The sequence below is a fragment of the Vidua chalybeata genome, chromosome 30, assembly GCF_026979565.1.
Source record: "Vidua chalybeata isolate OUT-0048 chromosome 30, bVidCha1 merged haplotype, whole genome shotgun sequence".
NCBI lineage: Eukaryota > Metazoa > Chordata > Aves > Passeriformes > Viduidae > Vidua > Vidua chalybeata.
Genome location: NC_071559.1, coordinates 2,414,061 through 2,439,464, shown reverse-complemented (window position 1 = coordinate 2,439,464; position 25,404 = coordinate 2,414,061). Strand labels below are relative to the sequence as shown.

The 25,404-nt window shown below is 58.7% G+C and overlaps 2 protein-coding genes across 2 annotated transcripts; both read left to right on the top strand.

Annotated features, from left to right (window-relative positions):
- Positions 1 to 4,350: 4,350 nt before the first annotated feature.
- Positions 4,351 to 8,943, top strand: ANKRD33 (ankyrin repeat domain 33). The gene is made up of 4 exons (XM_053967538.1): positions 4,351 to 5,661; positions 5,937 to 6,066; positions 6,695 to 6,835; positions 7,874 to 8,943. The coding sequence occupies exons 1-4, from the start codon at positions 5,137 to 5,139 to the stop codon at positions 8,647 to 8,649; spliced, it is 1,572 nt and encodes a 523-aa protein (XP_053823513.1). The 5' UTR covers positions 4,351 to 5,136; the 3' UTR covers positions 8,650 to 8,943.
- A 4,071-nt stretch (positions 8,944 to 13,014) lies between these two features.
- On the top strand, positions 13,015 to 23,570 carry ACVRL1 (activin A receptor like type 1). The gene is made up of 10 exons (XM_053967551.1): positions 13,015 to 13,292; positions 16,163 to 16,233; positions 17,443 to 17,667; positions 17,932 to 18,131; positions 18,230 to 18,329; positions 18,612 to 18,758; positions 19,294 to 19,569; positions 20,381 to 20,578; positions 21,637 to 21,767; positions 21,853 to 23,570. Exons 2-10 carry the CDS (start codon positions 16,164 to 16,166, stop codon positions 21,985 to 21,987), a joined length of 1,482 nt encoding a protein of 493 aa, XP_053823526.1. The 5' UTR covers positions 13,015 to 13,292; position 16,163; the 3' UTR covers positions 21,988 to 23,570.
- Positions 23,571 to 25,404: the final 1,834 nt, after the last annotated feature.

Genomic DNA, 25,404 nt, shown 5'->3' with positions numbered 1-25,404 from the left:
CCCTGGCCCGGCTCGTGTGCGAGCAGCGGCTGCAGCGGCTGCTCCGTGGATCCCGGCTCCCGCACGCTGAACGGATGAGACCCAGCCCGAGGCTGGCAAGGGAGAGGAATCGTCTCCTTGTGGGCTGTGCAGTTCATGGGCTGCGAAAGGAAAGGGAATTCCAGCAGGGCCTCTTTCCCCAGGATCCCTTTTCGGTGGCAGCCTCTCAGGAACGCTCTTTGCTCTGTGGCTGCGCTCCGGGAGGCTGCGGGGGGCTGCGATCAGCCAGGACTGAGCGCACGGAGCTGTGCCTGCTGCACTTTCTGAGCTGCAGGGACACAGGGACACTCAGAAATCTCCCACGGGATGCTGGAATTTTATCAGTCATGCAGGGACACTCATGAACAGGAGATAATGAATAATTAATGGCCCATGAGCAGAAGAGATCTCCTGGAGAGGAGGGAGGATTGGTTGTGGAAGAGATAAACTGCCCAATTAACAGGAGAAAACTGCCCAATTAACAGAAGAAAATTGCCCAATGAACAGAAGAAAATTGCCCAATGAACAGAAGATATCTGCCCCAGCTCTAACAGGTGGCAGTAGAACAGACACTTATCTTCCAACCCAGGACAGGTCTAACTGGCCTTGGCCCCCCAGGGGTGCCTCTGCTGTGCCCCCACGACCACCCCACCGGGGCTTTGGGCTTTCCTTCCTGTGGAAAGGAGGAATCCTTTGCTGCCTGGGGCCAAACGTGGGATCCTGGCTCCAAAATTGCGAATGCCCAAGGATTGCTCCCAGAAAGCTGCCAGGACCAAGAGGTCTGGCTGGCCTTGGCCTCCCGGTGGTCAGGGTTGGGCTTAGGGTCGGTGTTATGATTGGGGTTAGGGTTCAGTGTTTGGTTAGGGTCATGGTTAGGGATTGGGTTTGCTCTTGCTCTGTGCTTTTGTTTTAGCTTTAGTGTTACTGCTTTGGGTTTGGATTCGGATTCACGTTTAGGGATTTTGTTAGGATTATTGGTAGTATTGTCTTTAGGGTTAGATTTTGGGGACAGCTTTGGGTTGTTTTTTTTTATTAGGTTTTTTTTTTTCAGCTTTATAGTTGTGTTTTGGGGATTGGTTTCTGCTTATAGGTTAGGTTAAGGTTAGAGTTTTAGGATTAGGTTATTATTTTTTGGGGATCTGGGTCCTGTTTTCCTGGCAGCTTTTTCTTGGAGCAATCCTTTGATGCATTGAGTTTCGGAGCTGACATTTAAATTTCCTGCCATGAGCTCCTGTAAGAGAATTACTGATCTTTCCCACATAATGAAAGCACTTAACCCCAGCGTTTCGGGTGCAGATTAGGGGCTGCCTATTGTATGTAATAACAGCAAGACCTTTCTGTGCTGCCCCCAGCCCCTGGCACCCACCTGGGCACCCATTTCAGCACCCAGCCCTGTCTTTACATAACTGTCTCAGAGCCTCCTGACTTTTCCAGGCAGCAGATTACGGCACATGGCTCCCAGGGTGACTCCTTAAGCCCTAAATCTGCTCCCCGTCCTTCCCCGAGGTGAGGCAGAGCAGGAGGGTGGCAGGAGGTGTCACAGCAGGGTGACGCCGTGCTGACCATGCCCTGTCTGGGAGCTGCACGTTCAGCATCAGGATTGTGACGTTCAGCATTGGGATCCTCATGGTCAGCACCAGCATCTTTATATTCAGCTCCAGGATTCCCAGCTCGTGCTTCCCAGCGCGGAGGGAACAGCTGGGATCCTTCCTCTGATCCATATTTTCATGTTCAAGGGTGCAGCGAAGTGCCCTCTGCTGCAAACGGGGAGCATGGCCTCCCACGATTTGCCTTGGCACCAAATTCCTGCCTTTTTTGGCAAGAAAATAGCTGATCCAAGGTCTGGGAATGCCCTTTTGCAGATCTCCCAGTCCAGATGGTCCTTGAACTTCAGGAAACGCATAAAAACCTCAACAACATGCAAACAACAACAACAAAAAACCCTTTAAAGCCGCAGAGAAGAGAACAATTGGGCTTCACGTGTAATTTGGGAAACAATTCTGGGCTGAGGCTGCCCTGAGAGCTTTGGAATTCACTCCTAGTGGAGCAGGAGGGATGGAAACTCCAAGGCACCTCTGAGGGGAAATCACAGAGTTTACTGAATGCACGTGTACATTTCAGATGTCCAAGCCTGGAGCAGCAGCTTTATCTGCTCAGCCAATTCACCTGGCTAGAAAGTCAGGTGGAAGGAGTTTCCAGGGTTTCAGCTGAGCCCGTGGGACTGCCCAGGCAGCACTGTCACACCAAAGTGAGACAGGTATAAAAATACAGCCCAGGGCTCCCAGCAGCTCCTCGGCTCAAGACACTAAATCCTGTCCTGATCCTGCTCAGGCTGGATGCAGCCATTTTAAGCAACAGTTTAATTTAAGATCTCTTGGGTAGCTGAGCCCACATCAACGTGCAGGTTGTCACAGCTTTGGTGCCAAAAGGCCACCTCAGGCACAGAGCACAAACCTCTTTTTCCCTGCAGAGGGGACAGAGGGACAATCCATGGCTGCTTGGTGAGTTCTCCCTCCTGGTTGTGGCCGGGATGCTGCCCAGCTGAAGAGGGACCCGCGGGGAAGATCTGAGCAGCCCCAGGGAAGATCCAGGTGAGAGGAACACCCTCCGTGCCCAGAGCCTGCTTGGCAACACCTAAGGGGTGGGGAAGTTTAGTGGAATTTTGAATTTCCCTCCTTTCATGGCGCCCATTAATTAATTAATTGCTGGCTTCTGCTTAGAAGCGAGAGGGTTTGATCCCTGCTGCCAGGCTGAGCCAGGGTGTCGCTGCCCACAGCTCCTGTGCCAGGGTTCTGTGTGCTGGGGGAGCCAGGAGCTGCTGCTCCCCTGGGAAAAGCCTTCTCATCTCCGGGGATGTGCCCGGGCTAAGTGGGGAGGGGGCTGGGAAGGGCTCAGCCCCTGTGGGGCACGGAGGGGAGGACGTGTGCTCCCCTCTGGTGCTCTGCACAGCAGCCCAGCTGCCCCTGCCCCTGCACAGCCCTGTGAACTGAGGTGAAAAACCAAAGCACGACAATTCTGATCGATTTGTGAGGCACGGTATGCATTTTTCATTACAGCGCCGGGCGCATGCGCTAGGATTTCTTTTCAATGGGCGTGAGCGCCCCTGAAAACTCTTGATCTTTTTTTATTTCTCTAATTTATACATTCATAGAATTTCACAATAGGTTCATGCATATTCATTCTGCTGATCTCGAGTTGCACTTACAGCTAGTTACACTTGTACTCAGGTTTTGTCAGAGAGAACTCCTGGGTCACTCTGTGCTGTTTCAAGCTCAGAGGAGTCTTTCTTATCTTTTTTTTTCTCTTTAGCTTGGAAATTCACATTCTTTCTCCTTAGCTGGGGCAGTTTTGCTAGTGCTGCAGTTACCAGACTAAGCAGCATATTTTGTTTATGTTAGCAAGCTCAAAACGGCGCATTTCACCTAAATCTAAATAGATTTCTTACCCTGTTAAATTTTTACTCTGTCTCACCTGGAGCCATTCCCAGCCCCACCGCAGCCCTGGCTTCACTGCCCAGCTGTGCCACACTCACCCACCGTCCGTGAGAGAGGGGGGGAAATGTGGGGAATGGATTTGTAGAGAATCCTCAAAGCCTGGCAGACGGCTCACACAGCTGTATGCAAAGTTTGAAATAAGAAATGCTGACTCAGGAATGCCCTGGAACAGGACAGACATTGCTGAGAGAGAAATGGAACCAGAAACGAGGTTCAAAGGGTGGCCTTGCAAATAAGATTGGATACTTTGGAGAGCTAGAACTGTGAGAGATGCATTGTAGGACCCACAAAGGGCAATTTTAGATGATTGGCTTTATGGCATTTACAGCTTGGTGTGGCTAAAGCTGATAGGCCAAGAAATGTTTATAGTGTATTGTAATTAGGAAATAATTAGCCTCTGATTGTGATGGCGTGAATTGTAACATCTGTATTGCCTCACCCTTCACATGGGACTGAAAATGGAATAAAAGTTTTTTAAACACCCCTCAGCTGCCCCATGTCTGGGTCAGAAAAGGGTTTAGTCCCACAGGGTGTCCCCTGGTTTTCCCACGGTGCCATGGGGGGCTGCTCCCTTCTGGGGGTGTCACAGCTCCCAGACACCCCCTGAGAGGGCTTGCAGGGGGCAGGGGATGGACCCTGGATGGCTGGGCTGAGCTGGGCTGGGCTGAGCCAAACTGGGCTGAGCTGAGCTGGGCTGGGCTGGGCTGAGCCAAACTGGGCTGAGCTGAGCTGGGCTGGGCTGGGCTGAGCCAAACTGGGCTGAGCTGAGCTGGGCTGGGATGTGCTGGGATGAGCTGGGCTGAACTGGGCTGGACTGAGCTGGGATGAGCTGAGCTGGGCTGAGCTGGGATGTGCTGGGCTGGGCTGGACTGAACTGAGCTGGGATGTGCTGGGCTGAACTGGGATTAGCTGAGCTAGGCTGAGCTGGGCTGTGCTGGGCTGAGCTGGGATGTGCTGGGCTGAGCTGGGATGTGCTGGGATGTGCTGGGCTGAGCTGGGATGTGCTGGGATGTGCTGGGCTGAGCTGGGATGTGCTGGGCTGAGCTAGGCTGAGCTGGGCTGTGCTGGGCTGAACTGGGATGTGCTGGGATGTGCTGGGCTGAGCTGAACTGGGCTGTGCTGGGCTGTGCTGGGCTGAGCTGGGATGTGCTGGGCTGAGCTGGGATGTGCTGGGCTGAGCTAGGTTGAGCTGGGCTGTGCTGGGCTGAGCTGGGCTGAGCTGGGCTGTGCTGGGCTGAGCTGGGATGTGCTGGGATGTGCTGGGCTGAGCTGGGATGTGCTGGGCTGAGCTGGGATGTGCTGGGATGTGCTGGGCTGAGCTGAACTGGGCTGAGCTGGGCTGTGCTGGGCTGAGCTGGGCTGTGCTGGGCTGAGCTGGGATGTGCTGGGCTGAGCTAGGTTGAGCTGGGCTGTGCTGGGCTGAGCTGGGATGTGCTGGGATGTGCTGGGCTGAGCTGGGATGTGCTGGGCTGGGCTGGGCTGTGCTGGGCTGGGCTGGGCTGTGCTGGGCTGAGCTGGGCTGTGCTGGGCTGAGCTGAACTGGGCTGTGCTGGGATGTGCTGGGCTGAGCTGGGATGTGCTGGGATGTGCTGGGCTGAGCTGGGCTGTGCTGGGCTGAGCTGGGATGTGCTGGGCTGGGCTGGAGGCTGGGGGGCAGCCGAGGCTCCCCAGCGGGATCGGGGCCGCCGGAGCCCCCCCGGTTCCCATGCCCCCTCTGTGTCTGCACAGGGGCAGTGAGAGCCCCGAGAGCCCCCTCGGCCGCCCGGGAGAGGCTCCGGGCCCCAGGCAGGGCGCGGGGCCAGGCTGGGCTCGCTCCCCCCGCCCGGGCCGGATGACAGATGCCTGCAGTGGAGGAGAACGTGCTGCAGCTCCCACTTCCAGCCTGGATGCCTCCGACCCGGAGCTGCACTATGAGGAGGAGGAGGAGGAGGAGGAGGAGGCGTCAGGATCCTCGGAGCCCTCGGACACCAGCAGCATCTTCTCCGATGACTCTGTCTACCCCTGCTACGAGGTGTCCCCCGAGGCTGGCGGTGCTGGGCTCCTCAGTCTCTACCAGTGCTGTGCCAGGAACGATGCCAAGCTGGTGTGGGAGAGGCTGGAGCGTGGGGTGACCCGGAGCGAGGCCACAGAGCTGGACATCAACGGGAGGGTGAGCGGCTGGGGCGGGTGGGGTGTGCACCCTGCAGAGCAGAACGAGGCTTTTCCAGGAGCAGGCAGATCCTGAGGGCTGGGGGTTGCTAAAGCAGGTGGGGCAGGATGGGTCTCCTGGGATTGATCCAAACCTTGGAGCAGAACCTTGTCTGCTCTCCCATCCTGCACCTGCCTGGTTTGGCTGGGGGGGGGGGGCAATTTGGAAGGGCCATGGTGGCCCACGGTGCTCCCAGCGTGGTGGGAACGTGGTGCTGAGCGTCGTTCCCTCTCCAGAACGGGCTGATGGTCGCCTGCTCCAAGGGCTTTGTGGACCTCGTGCCGCTGCTGCAGAAGTGTCCCTACATCAACATCAACCAGCAGGACAACGATGGCAACACGGCCCTCATGATGGCTGCCCAGGCAGGTCAGCACTGCGCCCGGCCTCGGCACAGGCAGCGCCCTCAAGAAGGGATGTGACCCCCTGTGCTTCCCCCAAAAACCCCAAAACGAGCTGTGGTGAAAGGCGTGCTCCCGAGGGATGTGGCTCACCTCAGCTCTGCTTTGAAAATGGTGGGGAAATGGAGATTCCTGCAGTGGTGCTGCCTCGAGTGGCAGAGCTGGGCTGGAGCTGCCCCTTGTGCCCCGGGAGTCACGGGGCTTTACCTGCCCCAAGGCTCCGAGCTCGGTGTTGCACCCAAACCTCCAGTCTGGCTCCCTCCCCCCGATTTACCAGGAGGGGAAGGAGAATGGTCCCAAAGTGGGATCACCCTTGATTCCCATTTTATCCTTGCTAGAATTCATGATTTTCTGGAGGTTTTTTTTCCATTTTTGGACTCTTTCCTGTGTTCTCCACTAAAGCAGCTGGTTCCTCATCGCCGCTCCCTCCATGCCCAACCCAAATTAAACCCAACCCAAAACAGACCCGAACCCTTTCAATCCTGACCCCTTCGATCTTCCACACCTGCACCCTCACGGGACGTTGTCCGGCCGGCCCCAGCCACGCTCCCTGTTCACGGTGGGAACTCTAACGCAGCTTCTCTCTGGCTCTTAAGGACACATCACCATTGTCAACTACCTCCTCAACTACTACCCCGCCCTCGAGGTGGACCAGCGGGACCCGCGGGGGCTGACGGCGCTGATGAAGGCGGCGGTGCAGGGGCGGCAGGACTGCGTCACCGCCCTGCTCCTGGCAGGTCAGCGGCCCCTGGAGGCTCCCGGGGTTCCTGGGGAGGTCCCGGGGTTCCTGGGGAGGTCCCTGGGGTTCCTGGGGAGGCTCCCGGGGTTCCTGGGGAGGTCCCTGGGGTTCCTGGGGAGGCTCCCGGGGTTCCTGGGGAGGTCCCTGGGGTTCCTGGGGAGGCTCCCGGGGTTCCTGGGGAGGTCCCGGGGATCCTGGGGAGGCTCCCGGGGTTCCTGGGGAGGTCCTGGGGATCCTGGGGAAGCTCCCGGGGTTCCTGGGGAGGCTCCCGGGGTTCCTGGGGAAGCTCCCGGGGTTCCTGGGGAGGTCCCTGGGGGTTCCTGGGGAGGTCCCTGGGGTTCCTGGGGAGGCTCCCGGGGTTCCTGGGGAGGCTCCCGGGGATCCTGGGGAGGCTCCCGGGGTTCCTGGGGAGGTCCCTGGGGTTCCTGGCGAGGTTCCCGGGGTTCCTGGGGAGGCTCCTGGGGTTCCTGGGGAGGTTCCCGGGGTTCCTGGTTCCTGCTGCCCGGGCTGGCACTGCTGCTCAGCCTGCGACAACGTGGTGATGGTGCCCTGGAGTGACAGAGGCTGGACAAGGTCAAAGGACAAGGAATAGACAAAGGTCAAGGACAAAGAATAAAGTGGGTATTTGTTAAAGGCCTTCAATTTACAGTTTCTATTATAAATAGAAACAATCTGGGCAGTCAAAAGCCTCCCAGAGGCTACACCCAAGATGGATGGTGGTCAGGAGTTTTTCAGACAGATGTAAGTTTGGTCCATTTATATATCAGGGGTTAACCCTCCAATTGCCTTCAGGTAATGAAGTCATATTCCCCCAGTTTGCACCCCCTCAATTCACTTTTTTTTATATTTTTGGGGCCTGAGGCTGCTGGGTGTCCTTGACTTTCAGGCCTAGAGGAATTGCTTTGCCTGACCAAAACACGAAGACAGTAGCTAACACTTTATATGGAGTTTCGAGCTATGCACTAACGCAGCAGAGGATCTGAAAAACATAAAATCTAAATTCCTGAGGCGCCACGGTGCTCTCTGCTGTCCCCAGGAGCTGACCTGCAGGCAGTGGATGCCGTGAAGGGGAAGACAGCCAGGGAATGGGCGACTTTCACCAGCCGCTTCGAGACCACCGTGCGCATCCGGAGCCTCCTGCGGCGCCCGCGCGCCGAGCAGTTTGCAGCCCAGTACCGGCCCGAGTGGCCGGCCCTGGCCGGGCTGGTGGCCAAAGCCCTGAGCCCCAAATCCAGGAGCAAGAGGCTCTCGGAGAAGATCCGATCCTTTTTCACCTTCAACATCCCCCGCGACCCCGAGGAGGAGGGCGTGATGGACCACATGGTGAGGATGACCACGTCCCTCGCCAGCCCTTTCGTGGCCACCGCTTGCCAAACCGTCTGCCCCGACAGCCCGCCCGAGGTGGGCAAGCGCAGGCTGTCGGTGCCGGAGATCCTCGGGCAGCACGTGCCGCACCCCGAGGAGGAATCGGAGCCGAACTCGCGGCCCAGCACGGGGGGATCCTCCTGCAACGGCCGGGCCGTGGCCGAGCCCCCCGAGCTGCGGCCGCCGGCGCCGCGGCCCCGCCGCCTGCTGAGCTTCCTGCCGCTGTGGCTGCGGCGCGGGAACAGCGTCTTCCCGGGGGAGCCCGTCCCCAAAATCAAAGTGAGCAAAGCCTCCGGCTCGTCCGCCGGCGAGAGGAAGCCCCGTGTGAAGGACAAGCACCTGCTGCAGCCGCCCCAGTGGAGGTACAAGGTGCTGAAGGAGGAGAGGAAAGCGGCCGAGGAGGCCAAGACGGGGGAGAAGAAGAAGAAAAAGAAAAAGAAAGGCTAAGGCGGGAGGGGTCGGGGTGGGGACAAGGTTCTTGCTGTCCCCTTGGATCTGCTGACTTCTCTGGCACAGGGGTGGTTTTGTTCCCGGTGGATGGGAATGAAATATCCCCGAGGGTTCACGGGCCCCTGCCTGGCCTCTCGTCCTCTCCACCCCAAGGGTGGCCACCAAGCATGGGACATGTCGTGCTGGACACCGATGTCCTGAGACCCTGGACGCAGCTCCAGGAATGCCAGGGAGCAGGACTGTGGCACAAGTCCTTCCTATTTTTCCCTTTTTTTTTTTCCCCTTTTATTTTTTTCTCTTTTTTTTGCCTCTTTGATTTTCCCAAGCTCTCGATTCCAGGGCGTGTGTTGGAATGTGGCTGAGCAAATTAAAATGGAAGTGGTTGCCATGTTAACAGGATTTATTCCATGACTAAAGCTCAGGGTCGCTCTGGGGCTGGCAGGAGTGCCCCCCTTTGCTGCCAGTGTCCCCTGGCCACCCTGTCACCTCCTCAGGGACATCCCCCACTCCTGTGTGTTCCTGTGTGGTGGATTGGACACACCAAGGCTTAGCACAGCTCCATACTGTGGAAGGAGCACCAGCTGCAGGCACAGGCTGGAAATGAAGCTTGGGATGCTCGTGGGCTCCATCCCAGCTGCCTCCAGAGCTCAAACATTGCTGAGCAGCAGCAGCAGGGTGCTGGTGCTCCCATATTTTGACATTCCCTTAAACCCAGCTCCATCCCAGAGCGCAGGAACGTGAGGCTGGGCTGCTGGCTCCTGCAGCGTGGGCAGAGTTTGACTCCAGGAGGGCAGCAGGCAGTGTCACAGTGCTCAGAGCAAAAGTCACCCAGGTCATAATTAATTCGTGGCCAGGTGTGGAGCCCCCTCCCTGCACCACCCCCCTTTTTTGGGGGACAGGAGTCCCCACTCCCCCTTTGAGGCTGCAGCTCTGCCCTTTGTGGGGCACCGGGAGGTTCGGGCTGCGCCACAGGCGGGGAAGGATTCCCGTGGGGAAGGAGCCGCAGCCTCCCCGTCTGTTCCCCTCCATCCCTTGGCTCGCTCGGGCTCCCCGGCACGTGGCTGCCCTCCTTCGCCAGCTCCCTGCCGCTCGCAGCTGAGCCGGGGGCGGGCGGCACATGGAGCAGCCGTGGCATCAGCCGTGCCAGCCTGGCTCCTGCCACGCAGGGGGAAGGGAGAGACGGGCTCCCGCCGGCCCCTCAGCCCCTTGCCATCGTGGGGATGGCTCAGTGAGACCCCAAGGGACGGCTGGGTGCACCTGGGGAGGGTCCGGCTGTGGTCCAGAGAAGTCCCTTCCCTTCCCTTCCCTTCCCTTCCCTTCCCTTCCCTTCCCTTCCCTTCCCTTCCCTTCCCTTCCCTTCCCTTCCCTTCCCTTCCCTTCCCTTCCCTTCCCTTCCCTTCCCTTCCCTTCCCTTCCCTTCCCTTCCCTTCCCTTCCCTTCCCTTCCCTTCCCTTCCCTTCCCTTCCCTTCCCCAGGATGAAATCACAGCCATGAGCGCCGGGATGATGAAGGAAAGTCTCCCTTTGGCCTCAGGGGGTGAGGGGCGGTTGGACCGGGGCTGGCACGGGCCTGCGGGTGGTGCCCAGCCCCGCCGATTCACGCTGTGTGCCCCGGACAAGGGCAGGAAGGGGGGCAGGAGCCTGCGGTGGGTTTGCTTTGCCCATCCCGTGCCTCTGCAGCCAGCCCCGCTCTGGAGGAATTCACTTTCCCGCAGCGACAGCGCCAGAGCTGCGGCCGAGCCCAGGGCTCCCACCCATCCCTGCCCTTCCAGACACCCAGGATTGGGATTTAGGAACTTTTAGGAGTTTTAAAGCAGCGCTTATCCCCTCAGCGATGACTCTGATTTAGAGAAGGAAGGTCTGGAAGGTGGCAGCCAGCAGCTGGAGAGCTGCCTGCCCGCAGCCGTACGAGCAGGATGCCCCGTGTCTGCTCCCATGGAAGGGGCTGCGGGAACCATCCAGGAACAACCCCGGGAGGGGCCAATCCGGCCGGATCGCTGAGAGCCGCCTGCCGGAGCAAAGATGCTCACGGAGATAAGGCGTCTGCAGGCATCGGCTTCCTGCGGGCAGCTCCTATCGGATGGAAACTGCCCGTTTCCCCCGCGCCGCTCCGGCAGAGCCGCGGGTCCCGCACGGGCAAAGCCACCGCCGCAGCTCCTTCATGTTTTATCCTGGTTTTGTGCTTTTGTTTGTTTAAACTTCCGAGATCCCGGCTGATAGGGCTGGCGAGACTCAAAGCTCCGCCGCCGCGGTGCCCCCGGCTCCGGGAGGCTCCGGGCGGGTCCGGGATGAAAGCGGGGCTGGTGGTGCGATGGCAGCGGGGAGGTAAATCAGGTCCTGCCACCTCTGGGGAAAGAGGCTGCGATGCTGGACAGGGTCACCGTGCCAGGCAAACAGCTGGCAGATGCTGGAGTTCTAGATACTGAGGATTTTGGACTCTGTGTGCTAAGTGACTCCCAGGAGAGCACTGCATTGGAAGAGGCTCCCAGAATTGATTGATAGCACTGAGATTACGGGCGTGTAGTTGATTAGAAGTGTGTGATACCACTTTCGTGCCAAAAAAACCGGCAGGCAGAAAGGCAGGGATGGGGCTTGGGACGGCGCTGGGGGGAGAAGCGGGGGGGCTTGACATTGCGGTGGCCCAAAGAGCAGCCCCGAAAGTGGCAAAACGGGAAGCGGCGCTTCCGCTGCCCGGGGTCCCGTGGGGAGCGGGAAGTGCCCGGCCCCGGCCGTGGGAACGGCCCTGCCGGCGGTGTCCCAGTGCCGGCCACCGCGGCGTGCTCTGGGGACAGCGGGGACGTGCCAGCGCAAGGCTCGGAGCGCAGCCCCGTGCCCACCGTGCCCTGCTCCGTGCCCACCGTGCCCTGCCCCGTGCCCACCGTGCCCTGCTCCGTGCCCACTGTGCCCTGCTCCGTGCCCACTGTGCCCTGCCCACCTGCCCACCTGCCCACCGTGCCCACCGTGCCCTGCTCCGTGCCCACCGTGCCCTGCTCCGTGCCCACCGTGCCCTGCTCCGTGCCCACCGTGCCCTGCCCCGTGCCCACAGCGAGGGCTCCACATCTCCCAGCACGCCCTTGTGAGAAGTGCCGCTCACTTCCAGGCTTTAAAAGCTTTACTAAAACCTTGTCAAAAATGCAACAGAAGACTGAGTAGAGGAAATGTTACGGTGCAGGGAGCAGCAGAGGATTTCTCCCACCATGTGCTCACCCACACCATGGAGGTTTTACTTTTTAACCCTTTAGCCCCTCCCAAAGTCCTGTCCACGACTCCAGTGGTGGAATTTACTTCCTTAAATCTCGATTGGAGGTCAGGTGCTGCCACAGTAACGAGCCGACCCTCCCAAAATATCCCGAAGCCAGGCTGTCCCCTGGTAACAACGCAAGGGGAGGTAAAACATAACTATAAATCTATAAAACTTCTCTTAACATATATATATATATATATATAAAATATTTGCCTTTTAATTGTGAGAGTCAACCATCGCATCACTCATCCATCACGCCCTGATGCTGCGTTACACCCCAGGGTGAAATCCTCTCCTGCCTTCCTGATGCCTTTTTGGGCTACCTAAAAACAGAGACCAGGCAAAATTAAGGGAATAAAAAGTGAGATTCATTGGTTATATTCATTGAAGGGCCTTCAGGTACATTTTGGTACAAAATGGATGATGGGTCATGGGTTTTAATTCTTTTATGAGTTTGGTCCATTTTTGGGTGTAGTCCCTGGGGGGGCTTCGTCTGAAATGTACCTGAAGGCCTTAAATAACTAAATAATTAAATAACTAAACAATTAACTAACTAAATAAATAAACAAACAAACAAATGCTTTTTATTCCCTTAATTTTGTCTGGCCTCTGTTTTTGGGTAGCCCAAGAAAGGCATCGTTCAGCACTGCACCCTGGGACCAGCATGGAATAACCAGGGAGCCCCTTGGCTCTGCCACGGTGCTCCATCCCCATGAGGGCCGGAGCAGGTCAAGGTCATTCCCACAGCACATTCTAGAACATTCCCATCCCCATCCCTGCCAAAGCAACCAGCTGTGCTCCAGCTGAAGGCCTTGGGATGCTCAGGGTGAAGTGGTGGTGGCCATGCCCGTACCATGGGGCAGGGTTTGCCATGAAAACTGGGAAATTGGGTGGGAAAGCGCTCGGGGAAGGACGAGGAGGGAGGAACAAGCCAGGGAAAGCAACCAGGATGGAGCTGGGGCCCGGTGAGCGGGAGGAAGGGAGGCTGGTCGTGGCTGTGTGCTCAGCAATAGGAAATGCTTTATTAGCTGGGAGTGGTGGAGAGAAGCCAGGCAGGAAGAGGCAGTAATAAGAAACATTTTTTTTTTTGACTTCTCCCACATCCAGACCACAGAGCAGCTGCCAAGAGGCTGCGTTGGACAGCGGGGTCGCCAAGGGGACCCTGCAGCCAGGGGAAGGGTGACAATCCCTCCCCCAGCGGGACGGAGGCGGCCGTGGGAGCCCCTCGGTGGCAGGATGGGCGCTGGGAGGGGAGCAGATCCATGAAGATCCTCAGAGCTGGGGCTCAGGAGCGAAGCTGCCCCGGCTGAGGCGGATCCAGGAGCGGGATCGTGGCCGGGAGAGCCCCGCCAGGGCCGGGCAGTGCCGTGGGCTCCCGCAGGACCTGGATGCTGGAGGTGAGTGGGGAAGAGCCTCGTGCTCCTGGGGTCTGGGGCTGCACCCAGCTCGGGGCTTCCCCTCCTGGCCGACCCCCGAAATCAGGATTTGGCCCCATTTCCTTTGTGTTCCATGGGACAGCAGGGTTGACATCAGGGTTAGAGAATTTGGGCCAGGGGCACAAGTCAGGGCTCACATCAGTGTGGGGGGAGCAGGATCTGTCCCCAGGTCCTTGCTAAAGAGCTGAAATAATAAGCAGCTGCAGCGGAAAGGCTGGGATCGACGTGGGGAATGGGGAATTTGGGTGTATTTTGAAAAGGAATGGGGAAAAATGGGGGAAGGTTGACAGCTCTGCCAGCGAGGGCTGCAGTGGGCTCCAGCAGCACAGAATGTGCCACCTCAGTGCTCCCCTGCTGCACAGCCACATCCCAGGTCTCTCAGAGGGCAAGGAAGACCCAAATGGTCACTAAAGAGGCTCCATCTCCAAAACCAAGAGAGGAGAGCCCCACCATGGAGCTCCTTCCCAGTGCTGGCCCTGGAGCCCTCTGGGAGGCCGGGACAGCCACGCTGGCCTGTCCCTGCCGTGCAGGAGGAGCCACAGGCCATGCCAGCCCTGCTCCACGGTGGATCTGAGCGGGTTTGGCCGCTCTCTTTGTGTGGTGCACGTTCATGGAGTGGAAATGCCTGCCAGTGAGAGGGGCTGGGCTGGTGGGGCCTGCTGGAGGGTGAGCTCAGCCTTGCTGCATCTGTGACCCACCTGCAGGAAAAGCTCCACCTGTGCCTGCAAGCAGGCTGGAGCCCTGGGGTCCGTGGCGAAGCTGCTGGCAGCTCTGCCCTGGTGTCCATGCAGTCCTTCACCCCTGCAGCTGGCACACGCCTGGCTGGCACCGGCACTGGCAGCGGCACGAGGGGCTGGGCTGTGAAAAGGCAGCACAGGGAACTGAGCCCTGAGCCACATCCCGTGGCTAAAGCCCCTGTCAGCAGCAGGAACTGCAGGGGAAGGAGGAAGAGCTGGGGTTGAGGAGCCTGGCCAAGCTGCCCTGGTAGGAGCAGGGACCCCTGAACCACCCTGCACACCCCGAGGGCTGTGCCCGGCCACCCTTCCCTGGACTCCTCTTGTCTTCTGCTCCATTTTCCCTTTGCTTTTCCCTCCAGGGGGTGGTGGGGAAATTCCCCTTCCCCAGGGTTTGCCCCAGACCCTCGAGCTGCAGCACAGCTGCCTCTTGCCCCCATGTCCCATCCCAGAGGTTCCCTGTGGGGCTTTTTTTTTTTTTTTTTTACTTCTCCTGATGCTACAAATCCCAGAGAATATAGCAGAGCACCCAGGCAGGCAGGGTAAGATGCTCTGGATGTCAGGAGGGCACGTGAGCTGCAGCTCCTGATGAGGAAGGAAGGAAGGGACAGGGATGGCTATGCCAGGACTGCTTGGTGCCATTACTGAAGAACCTGGGATGTTTTTCCTGTGGGATGCCAGGAACAGCTCTTGAATTAAGGTTTGCTCCCAGTAACAACGACAACCCATGGGATGTTTCACATGCAGCAGAGATTTGGGTGAGGCCCTGCCTGCTTTGTGTTTCATGGCAAATGTCCTGCAGCTGTCTGATGGTTCAGGATTTTGGGGAAGTGGCTCCAGGGAAGGAATTCACCACCTGGGAGACTCAGCTTCCCTTTTAAATCATGCATCCTGGAGCTCTCAGGACTGCAAGAAGTGCGGTGCTGGTGGTCAGGAATCAGCAGCCCAGCTCCAGAGGGGTTGAGTTTTAAAATAAAGCAGATCCTAGCCCAGCTCTGGGGGAGTTGGGCTTGTAAAACAAAGCTGATCCTGGCCCCGCGAGGGTCGGATGGATCAGCCTGGCATCACTCCTACCCCGGGCACCAAGGACCTGCCCTCCAGCCCCAGTGACCCCAAGTCACTGTTTCCTCCCCTCGAGCCACAACCAAGTGAGTTATTTTGGGGAGGAAAAGCCCGATTTGCAGCAGGGCTGGAGCCTGCCGGGGTCAGCCACGTCCGTGTGCGCTCCCGAGGGCCGGGCTTGCGTGACTCCGCTTCCCCATCAAGGCCAGAATCTAAACAATCTTGATTCCTGTCCCAGCAGCCCTGGGCTGGGCTCTTCAATTGCAGGAAACGGAGCCTTTGGCATGTTTATGTCGGGAACACGAAGAATGAGCCGAGGAGGGGCCGGGGCCTGCGGCCACGCAGCGAGGCGGGGGGCAGCGGGGGGATCGCCGTGTTTGCCTTGGCAGAAATGTCTCTTTCACAAGGAGAAAAAAAAAAAAAAAAAAAAAAAAAGGAAGATTAAAAATAGCCAAACTTCCCCCAAAGGCTCAGCAAGGAATTTTTGGCTGTCCCAGCACCTCTGTTTGTGTCATTGATAAGCTCCACACAAAAGCACCCCCAGGACTGAGCCCCTGCCCGTGGCCAGTGGCGTGGGGCTGCACGTGGTGTGGGGGCTTTGGGCTCCATCCCACGGTCAGGTCTTCCCAAATCTGGGATCCCCAGCAGTGCCGTGGCATCACCGGGGCTGCCAAGCCCGCAGGGGCTGGGTTTTTAGGGAGCAGGAGCCCTGGGAACAGCGGGAAGTGAGCAAGGCAGGAGCTTGGGCTGCGTGGACGTGGCAAGGGCCAGGTTCCAGCACATTCCTGAGCGCTGTGGGGCCACGAGTGGTGCCCCACGCCACGGCAGGGAGGTCCCCCGAGCTTGGGAGGTCCCGGGATGTGTCCTCAGGAAGGGCTGTGCCCAGGATGTCCGGAGCCAAACTCCCTTGGAGCAGCACATCCCACCTCACTCTGTGCCTGCCCTCGGCAAGGCCCCCTCCCTTCCCAAAGCCCCCACGGCTGGGGATGGGCCCTGGGGGTGCAGGGGCTGCTCTGAGCCCTCCTCTCTCCACAGGATGACGCCGTGTGGGGTTGGTGGCCGGGCAGTGCTGGCACTGATGACCCTGTCCCTCAGCTTCGCCACCGGTGAGTGCCAGTGCAGTGGGGTGACAGCAGGTTAAAATAAACCCTCGGCTTTTCGGGAGCACCTCTGCCCAAAATAAAAGCCAGGGAGGCAGCTGGGCTCCTCAGGGACTGTGCTATGCCCCTGTGGTATGGTGACCCATCCCCCCGGAGAGGATCTCAGCTTAATTAATTGGGGTTGATCAAGCGCTTCGCTGTCAGCGGAGGGGAGGTGGGGAAGGGCTGGTACCGAATAGTGTGGGTTTTCCCAGGGGTGGTGGTGGTGATGATGATGGTGGTGGTGGTGGGAAGCAGGAGGAGCTGCTCAGCATCCCAGGGGAGCAGCAGGTGACCTGGGCACAGATCCAGGCTGGGTGCTCTTGCAGGGAGCTCCAGGATAATGCGGCTGTGCCAGGGAGGAGCAGCAGAGATAACTGGGGGGATGAGTCTCCGCCGAGTCCCTGTCCTGCCCACGGGGCCACCAACCCCAAACCAGCCCCACCACCAGCCCACAGCGCTGGCACCAGGCAGCCTTTGGGGCAGGGGGACAGGGAGCGCAGGATGGCCACCAGAGCCATCCCCTCACTGTCCCCTCACTGTCCCCTCGCTGTCCCCTCACCACCGGATGTCTGGCTGCCCTCACGCCGAACTCACTGATTCCAGGAGGGATATTTTCTGTGCAGAAGGGCAGAGCTAAATTAGGAATTTGGGAGCGTGGCTGCCATCTGAGCCACTCTGGCACCACGGTGCTGGAAAGCGCCTTAGGGGGAGTCAGGAAAAACTCTGGGAAAGACCCTGGGTTTGGCACCCAGCTCCCAAAACACCCACTGGGAAGGCACTGGCTGAGTTTGGGGCTTTTGATCTCACCCCAGGCTCCAATAGGTCCCATGTCCCCTGGGATTTTGCGACCCTGTGTGTTGTAAACCAGTTCATCCCAGTTAATCCCAGCTGCTGGGCTGGATGCACAGTCCATCCCAAAGAGCCTCTTGGGGGTGTGGGAACAGGGCACCCCCAGGTTCAGGGCTGGGACTTGGAGCAGGTGATTTTCTGGGAGGTGTCGGGATGGGCTCCTTGTGCTGAGCACTCACAGCACCCTGCCCCTCCTTCTCTGATGGTCCCAGGCTGCCCATTCTCCAAATTTGGTTCATGTCCCTGTCCCCAAAGCCACCAAAGCTCCCGGGTGGGCACTGGGGTGACCCCATGGCACAACGTGTCCCCTCCTGGTGCCCGCAGAGGAGCTGCTGTGCGCCTGCGATGTGCCCCACTGCAGCCAGCCCAACTGCACGGGCAAGGTGTGCTTCATCAGCAAGAGGAGGGAGGAGGGCACCATCACCCAGCACCGCGGCTGCTTCTCCCAGAACATTCTGGAGCACTGCCACGCGTCCGTCACGGAGCAGTACGGCATGAGGTGCTGCAACTTCCACATGTGCAACGCCCAGCTGGAGATCTTCCTGCAAGGTACACGGCCAAGGGGACGGGGGACGAGCTGCCCACGGGGCTGGAGAGGTGCTTGGGGTCTCAGGATCGTCCCTGTCCTCACTCAGCACCTACGGAGCCACCAAGACGCCCTCAGGTGTCCCTTGTTGGGCTGTGCCTGCAGAGCTGCCATCCGTGGGGTTGATCCCAATGCAGGGACACTGTCCCCAGGTCCAAGCCCAAACCCCAGACCTCCACCCTTCCAGGTCCACCCTCGCGCTTCCATCCCTTGTTTCCCCCACCCAGGAGAAGATGCCCCGGTAGAGACACCTTCCCTACCCAGCCTCCTCCTGATGATCTTCGTGCCACTGCTCTCCCTCCTCATCCTCGCGGCGCTCACGGCACTCTTCTGCTGGAAGGTGGCCCAGCACCGCCACAAGCACAGTGACTTTGGTGACACAGACCTCATGCTGAAGGCATCCATGATGGGAGACAGCACCTTAGAGGTGGGTGGGCTCCGTGAGGGACCCTCAGGTGTCCCCGAGGTGTGTGTGTGTGTGGGGATGGCCACCACGCTGACCCCGTGGCCACCCTGTTTGCACAGGACCTGCTGAACGATGACTGCACCACGGGCAGTGGTTCAGGGCTGCCTTTCCTTGTCCAGAGGACGGTGGCTCGGCAGATCACCCTCATGGAGTGCGTGGGTAAGGAGGCTGCCCCAGCCACCCCCAGCTGGTGCTGGAGTGATGGCACCACAGCCTCAAGCCCAGGAGGGGTTTGGACCCAGCCGTGTCAGCCAAAACCCAGCAGCAACCCCAAGTTCTTCCCCTGTCCTGCTGACTGGGGTGGGAGGGAGGGAGGGAGCAGCTGGGTGGGTGAGGGGATATTGGCCAAGGAACTGCTGCTCCATCGCTCTCCCACACGGGATCCAGGTGCTCACCTGGCTCCTGGGGGCACTGTGTGACACACTGGCACGGCTGTGGCAGGTAAAGGGCGCTACGGCGAGGTGTGGCGAGGCGTGTGGCACGGGGAGAGCGTGGCCGTGAAGATCTTCTCGTCCCGGGACGAGCAGTCGTGGTTCCGTGAGACAGAGATCTACAACACCGTCCTCCTCCGGCACGACAACATCCTGGGTGAGCCAGGAGGGCTGGGGAAGAGGGGGCAGCTGTTTCTCAGGATCCCTGATCCCAGGTGCTTCCTATGATCCATGATCCCAGGTGTTTCCCAGGGTCTCAGGTGGATCCCAGGTGTTTCTCAGGGTCTCAGGTGGATCCCAGGTGTTTCTCCCTGTCCCTGATCCCAGGTGTTTCCCAGGGTCTGTGATCCCAGGTGTTTCTCCCTGTCCCTGATCCCAGGTGTTTCCCAGGGTCTCAGGTGTTTCCCAGGGTCCCTGATCCCAGGTAATTTCCAGGATCCATGATCCCAGGTGTTTCCCAGGGTCTCAGGTGGATCCCAGGTGTTTCTCAGGGTCTCTGACCCCAGGTGTTTCCCAGGTCCTTGATCCCAGGTGTTTCTCCCTGATCCCAGGTGTTTCCCAGGTTCCCTGATCTCAGGAGTTTCTCCCTGTCCCTGATCTCAGGTGTTTCCCAGGGTCCCAGGTGTTTCTCCCTGTCCCCAATCCCAGGTGTTTCCCAGGTTCCCTGACCCCAGGAGTTTCTCCCTGTCCAGGTTTCATCGCCTCTGACATGACATCCAGGAACTCCAGCACGCAGCTCTGGCTCATCACCCACTACCACGAGAACGGCTCCCTCTACGACTACCTGCAGAGGACAGTCCTGGATGTGGACACCTGCCTGGGCTTGGCCTCCTCCATCATCTGTGGCCTCGTCCACCTCCACGTGGAGATTTTTGGCACGCAAGGCAAACCTGCCATCGCCCACCGTGACCTGAAAAGCAGGAACATCCTGGTGAAAAGCAACAGGCAGTGCTGCATCGCAGACCTGGGTGAGATGGAGGGCTGGGATGCGGTGCCCCAGGGATGTGGCACTTAGGGGTGTGAAACCCCGGGGCAGTGGTGCCCAGGGCTGCAGCAGCACCCAAGGGTACCCGGGGGTGTGGTGGCCCAGCGATGAGGTACCCCAGGGACGTGGTACCCCGGGGATGAGATACCCTGGGGATGAGGTACCCTGGGGATGAGGTACCCCGGGGATGAGATATCCCAGTGATGAGGTACCCCAGGGACGTGGTACCCCGGGGATGAGGTATTCAGGGATGTGGTGCCCTGGGGATGAGGTACCCCAGTGATGAGGTACCCTGGGGATGAGATATCCCAGGGATGAGGTACCCCAGGGATGAGATATCCCAGGGATGAGGTATCCCAGGGATGAGGTACCCCAGGGATGAGATATCCCAGTGATGAGGTACCCCAGGGATGTGGTACCCCGAGGATGTGGTACCCCAGTGATGAGGTACCCCGGGGATGAGATATCCCAGTGATGAGGTACCCCAGGGATGTGGTACCCCAGGGATGAGGTACCCCGGGTCTGTGGAGCCCCAGGGACATGGTGCTGCGGGGCTGTGGAACCCCACAGAGGTGATGCTCCAGGAATGTGGTACCCCAGGGATGTAACATTCCAGGGATGTGATGGCGCCACAAGGATGTGGTGTCCTGGAGTTTCGGGGGACCTCATGGATGTTGAGCCTCATGGATGCAGCACCAGCACAGCACTGATCAGGACCGGAATCCCATTATTTTACAGGTGAATTGATGACCTTAAAAGTCATCCCAAATGACTCTATGACCTGTCCCCCCCAGGGCTGGCCGTCATGCACTCCCAGGGCAGCGACTACCTGGACATTGGCAACAACCCCCGGGTGGGCACCAAGCGCTACATGGCCCCGGAGGTGCTGAGCGAGCAGATCCGCACCGACTGCTTCGAGTCCTACAAGAAGACAGACATCTGGGCGTACGGGCTGGTGCTCTGGGAGATCACCCGGCGCACGGTGGTGAACGGTGAGCAGCTCCCGGCCGCCGGCTCCGCTCGCTCCCGGCTCCCCGCGAGGCTCCGCGCCCGTTCCCTCCTTCCCTCCTTTTCTTGTTCCTTTTTTTTTTTTTTTCCTCCTTTCCTTCGCCCAGAAGATTAGCTGTAAATTATAAACACTGTAATCTAGTGTCAGCACCCGGCTCCCTGATTAAAGGGCCCATTAGACTCAATCAGTGCTTTGTTTGTTCAGCGCTGATTAGAAAACAAGCAGCTTCAAGCGCTGCCTGGAAAGCGGCCACGGCCGGGACCTCCGGCCGCCGGGCTTGGCTCGGGAACTCGGGACTGGGGCAAGGGGAAGGGTCCCCCGGCGCTGGGGATGAACCTAATTGGGGCTGCGTGGCCAGGGCTGCTCATCGCGGCAAAGTCCATTTAAGCATTAATTAAATGGTGGGCGCTGGCGGATGGGGCGGGAGGGTCCCCCCAGGCGAAGTCTGGCCGGGATAATCTCATTTATCTCCCCAGCGCTCCCTCAGATTACACATTTACTCCGAATTACCCCAGCCTTGCGTAGGAACGACCTTCAGCCGGCTGGTTTAACCCTTCCAGGATCCCTCACTCTCCAGGACAGCTTCAGGGGATCGGGGATGGGGAACTCCAGGGGACTCTGAGGTTTTGGGGTCACCCCTTGGGGTGCAGGGAGCTGGTGGGGGCTCGAGGCTTCCCGGAGACGTTAAATCCCACGAGGGACAGGGACATTTGCGAGCATTAAACCGAGATTAGCTGGGCCAGCTGGCAGGCTGACCACCAGGTGCTGAGTGGAGGTGGCCACAGTGCCAAGGGTGCTGGAGCTGACGATATTCGTGGTGGGGCTGGCGCTGGACTGGCGCCAGGGCTGCACTTGGTGCTGGAGGCACCGGTGGTGCCAGAGCCAGCTGCCACCGCCCCCGGTGCCCAGGAGAGACACGTCCCACCGGCAATGCTGCAGGGAGCGGCTCGGCTGTGCCGGGACCCTCCAGCGGCCCATGACGGGCAGGATGGGGGGGAACCCCTCGCTCTCCCCCGCCCTCACGCCTCCCCTCTCCCGCAGGCGTCGTGGAGGAGTACCGGCCGCCCTTCTTCGACGCCGTGCCCAGCGACCCCAGCTTCGAGGACATGAAGAAGGTGGTGTGTGTGGACCAGCAGACCCCCGTGATCCCCAACCGCCTCTTCTCCGACTCGGTGAGTCCCGGGGGGACCGCCCCCATCCCACCCCTTTGCTACCCATTCAACCCTTCCGTTTATCCCTCTTTTTGTGCCTCCCCAGGTTCTGTCGGCGCTGGCGAAGGTCATGAAGGAGTGCTGGTACCAGAACCCCTCGGCCCGTCTCACCGCCCTGCGCATTAAAAAGACCTTGAAGAAGCTGAGCAATTCCGTCGAGAAGCCAAAACTGGAGCAGTGAGTGCCGGGAACCGGACACCGGAGCCACTGACGGCTGCACCGGGGACGGGATGGCTCCGGTCACGGAGGGGATTTGCTCACAGCTCCTGCCTCTCCCACTCCTCCTTCGAGCCGGTTGAATTTGCAAGCACGAAAAAAATAGGGGAGAAAAAAAAAAAAACAACAAAAAAACACCCACCAAAGGAGGAATCTTCCACCCGGCCATAAAAATATCCCCTGGATCCGTCATCCGACACCGGCGCGTCTCGCCGTGCCGCCGGGGATGGCAGCTGGTCGCCCACCCCGAGTCCACCCCGGAGAGGGGCACGGGTGGCAGAACCAGCCCCTGCTGCACCCCCAGCCCTCGGGGCACCCACCCAGGGCCGGCTCTAGCCGGGCGCGGAGCTGCCCGGGCCTGCCCGCCCGGCGCTGGCAGCGCGGCAGGAATTCCCCGGCGGAGCCGCGGCGCCCGGCGCGCCTCCCGCTAGAGGAGGGATGGGTTTTTCTGGGAAAGGATGGTCCAAGGGCAGCATCCCCCTGGTTTTTCTGGGAAAGGATGGTCCAAGGGCAGCATCCCCCTGGTTTTTCTGGGAAAGGATGGTCCAAGGGCAGCATCCCCCTGGTTTTTCCAGAAAAGGATGGTCCAAGGGCAGCATCCCCCTGGTTTTTCTGGGAAAGGATGGTCCAAGGGCAGCATCCCTCTGTTTTTTTCTAGGAAAGGATGGTCCAAGGGCAGCATCCCTCTGTTTTTTTCTGGGAAAGGATGGTCCAAGGGCAGCATCCCTCTGGTTTTTCTAGGAAAGGATTGTCCAAGGGCAGCATCCCTCTGGTTTTTCTAGGAAAGGATTGTCCAAGGGCAGCATCCCTCTGGTTTTTCTAGATTTTCTGGGAAAGGATGGTCCAAGGGCAGCACCCTCCTGGTTTTTCTAGGAAAGGATGGTCCAAGGGCAGCATCCCTCTGTTTTTTTCTAGGAAAGGATGGTCCAAGGGCAGCATCCCTCTGTTTTTTTCTAGGAAAGGATGGTCCAAGGGCAGCATCCCTCTGGTTTTTCTAGGAAAGGATGGTCCAAGGGCAGCATCCCCCTGGTTTTTCTAGGAAAGGATGGTCCAAGGGCAGCATCCCTCTGGTTTTTCTAGATTTTCTGGGAAAGGATGGTCCAAGGGCAGCATCCCTCTGTTTTTTTCTAGAAAAGGATGGTCCAAGGGCAGCATCCCTCTGGTTTTTCTGGGAAAGGATTGTCCAAGGGCAGCATCCCCTGGATCCGCACCCTGGATTGTGGGGATCCCAAAAACGAGGAGCTGCTGGCATCCAGTGTGGTGTGAGCGTCAGGATGGGGGTCCCGTGGTGATCCTTCCTTGCCAAGCAGGCAGCATCCCCCTTGCCAAAGAAGTGCCCTCTTGGGTCTTTGCCAATATTTTGGTATTTTCCGAGGTTTTTTTGGCTCGGCCGGCTTCATCCCACGTTGCTCCTCGCCATCCCAAAATCCACCCCATGCTTGGAGATGTTTGGACATGACCAGGATGGGACGTTCAGCAGAACCAGCTTTGCCACATAACTATTTAATTATTAAGATTTAATATATTTAATAAAGTGTAAAGCTATTTTATCACCTAAGAGCTGCCCAACCTGCCATGCTGGGCACTGGGCACCACGGCAGGATGGGCCTGGGCACTCAGCTCCAAAGTGCTCTCAGCACATCACGGCTGCCAGCTTGGTCTGTGCCCAGTTAGAGACTGGGAGGAACTGGGCAGCAAAGGGCGGCTGCTGGTTTTGGGCACGGCGTGAGGTTAGGGAGGGTCTTGGGTGTCTTAATCTGAGCTTGGGGTGCCCTGCCAGGGTTTGGGGTGCTCAGAGGGTGGTTTGGGGTGCCCTGCCAGGGTTTGGGGTGCTCAGCCTCTGGTTTGGGGTGTTCTACCAGGGTTTGGGGTGCTCAGCCTCTGGTTTGGGGTGCCCTGCCAGGGTTTGGGGTGCTCAGCCCGTGGTTTGGGGTGCTATCCCAGGGTCATGCTTGCACACCTGCACACACACCCTGCACACCTGCATACCTGCACACACATCATGCTTGCACACACACCCTGCACACCTGAACACGCATCCTGAACACCCGAACACACACCCTGCACACCTGCACACACACACCCTGCACACCTGCACACCCATCATGCACACCTGAACACACACACCCTGCACACCTGCACACCTGCACACCCATCATGCACACCTGAACACACACACCCTGCACACCTGCATACCTGCACACACATCATGCTTGCACACACACCCTGCACACGCATCATGCACACCTGAACACCCACCCTGCACACCTGAACACACACCCTGCACACCTGCACACGCATCCTGCACACCTGCACACCTGCACACACATCATGCTTGCACACCCACCCTGCACACCCACCCTGCACACGCATCATGCACACCTGAACAAACACCCTGCACACCTGAACACACATCATGCACATCTGAACACCCTGCACACCTGAACACCTGCGCACACACACCCTGCACACCTGCACACACATCACACACACCTGCACATACACATCCTGCACACCTGAACACACATCATGCACACCTGCACACGCACACCCTGCACACCTGCACACCTGCACACACACTGTGCACACACATCACACCTGTGCACACACAAACACCTGAACACACACATCATGCACACCTGAACATACACATCATGCACACCTGCACACCTGAACACACACTGTGCACACACAAACAACACCTGAACACACAGATCACACCTGTGCACAAACACCTGAGCACACAGATCACACCTGTGCACACACAAACACCTGAACACACACAGATCACACCTGTGCACACACAAACACCTGAACACACAGATCACACCTGTGCACACACAAACACCTGAACACACAGGTCACACGTGTGCACACACAAACACCTGAGCACACACATCACACCTGTGCACACACAAACACCTGAACACACAGATCACACCTGTGCACACACAAACACCTGAACACACACAGATCACACCTGTGCACACACAAACACCTGAACACACAGATCACACCTGTGCACACACAAACACCTGAGCACACACATCACACCTGTGCACACACAAACACCTGAACACACAGATCACACCTGTGCACACACAAACACCTGAACACACACAGATCACACCTGTGCACACACAAACACCTGAACACACACAGATCACACCTGTGCACACACAAACACCTGAACACACACAGATCACACCTGTGCACACACAAACACCTGAACACACAGATCACACCTGTGCACACACAAACACCTGAACACACAGGTCACACGTGTGCACACACAAACACCTGAGCACACACATCACACCTGTGCACACACAAACACCTGAACACACAGATCACACCTGTGCACACACAAACACCTGAACAC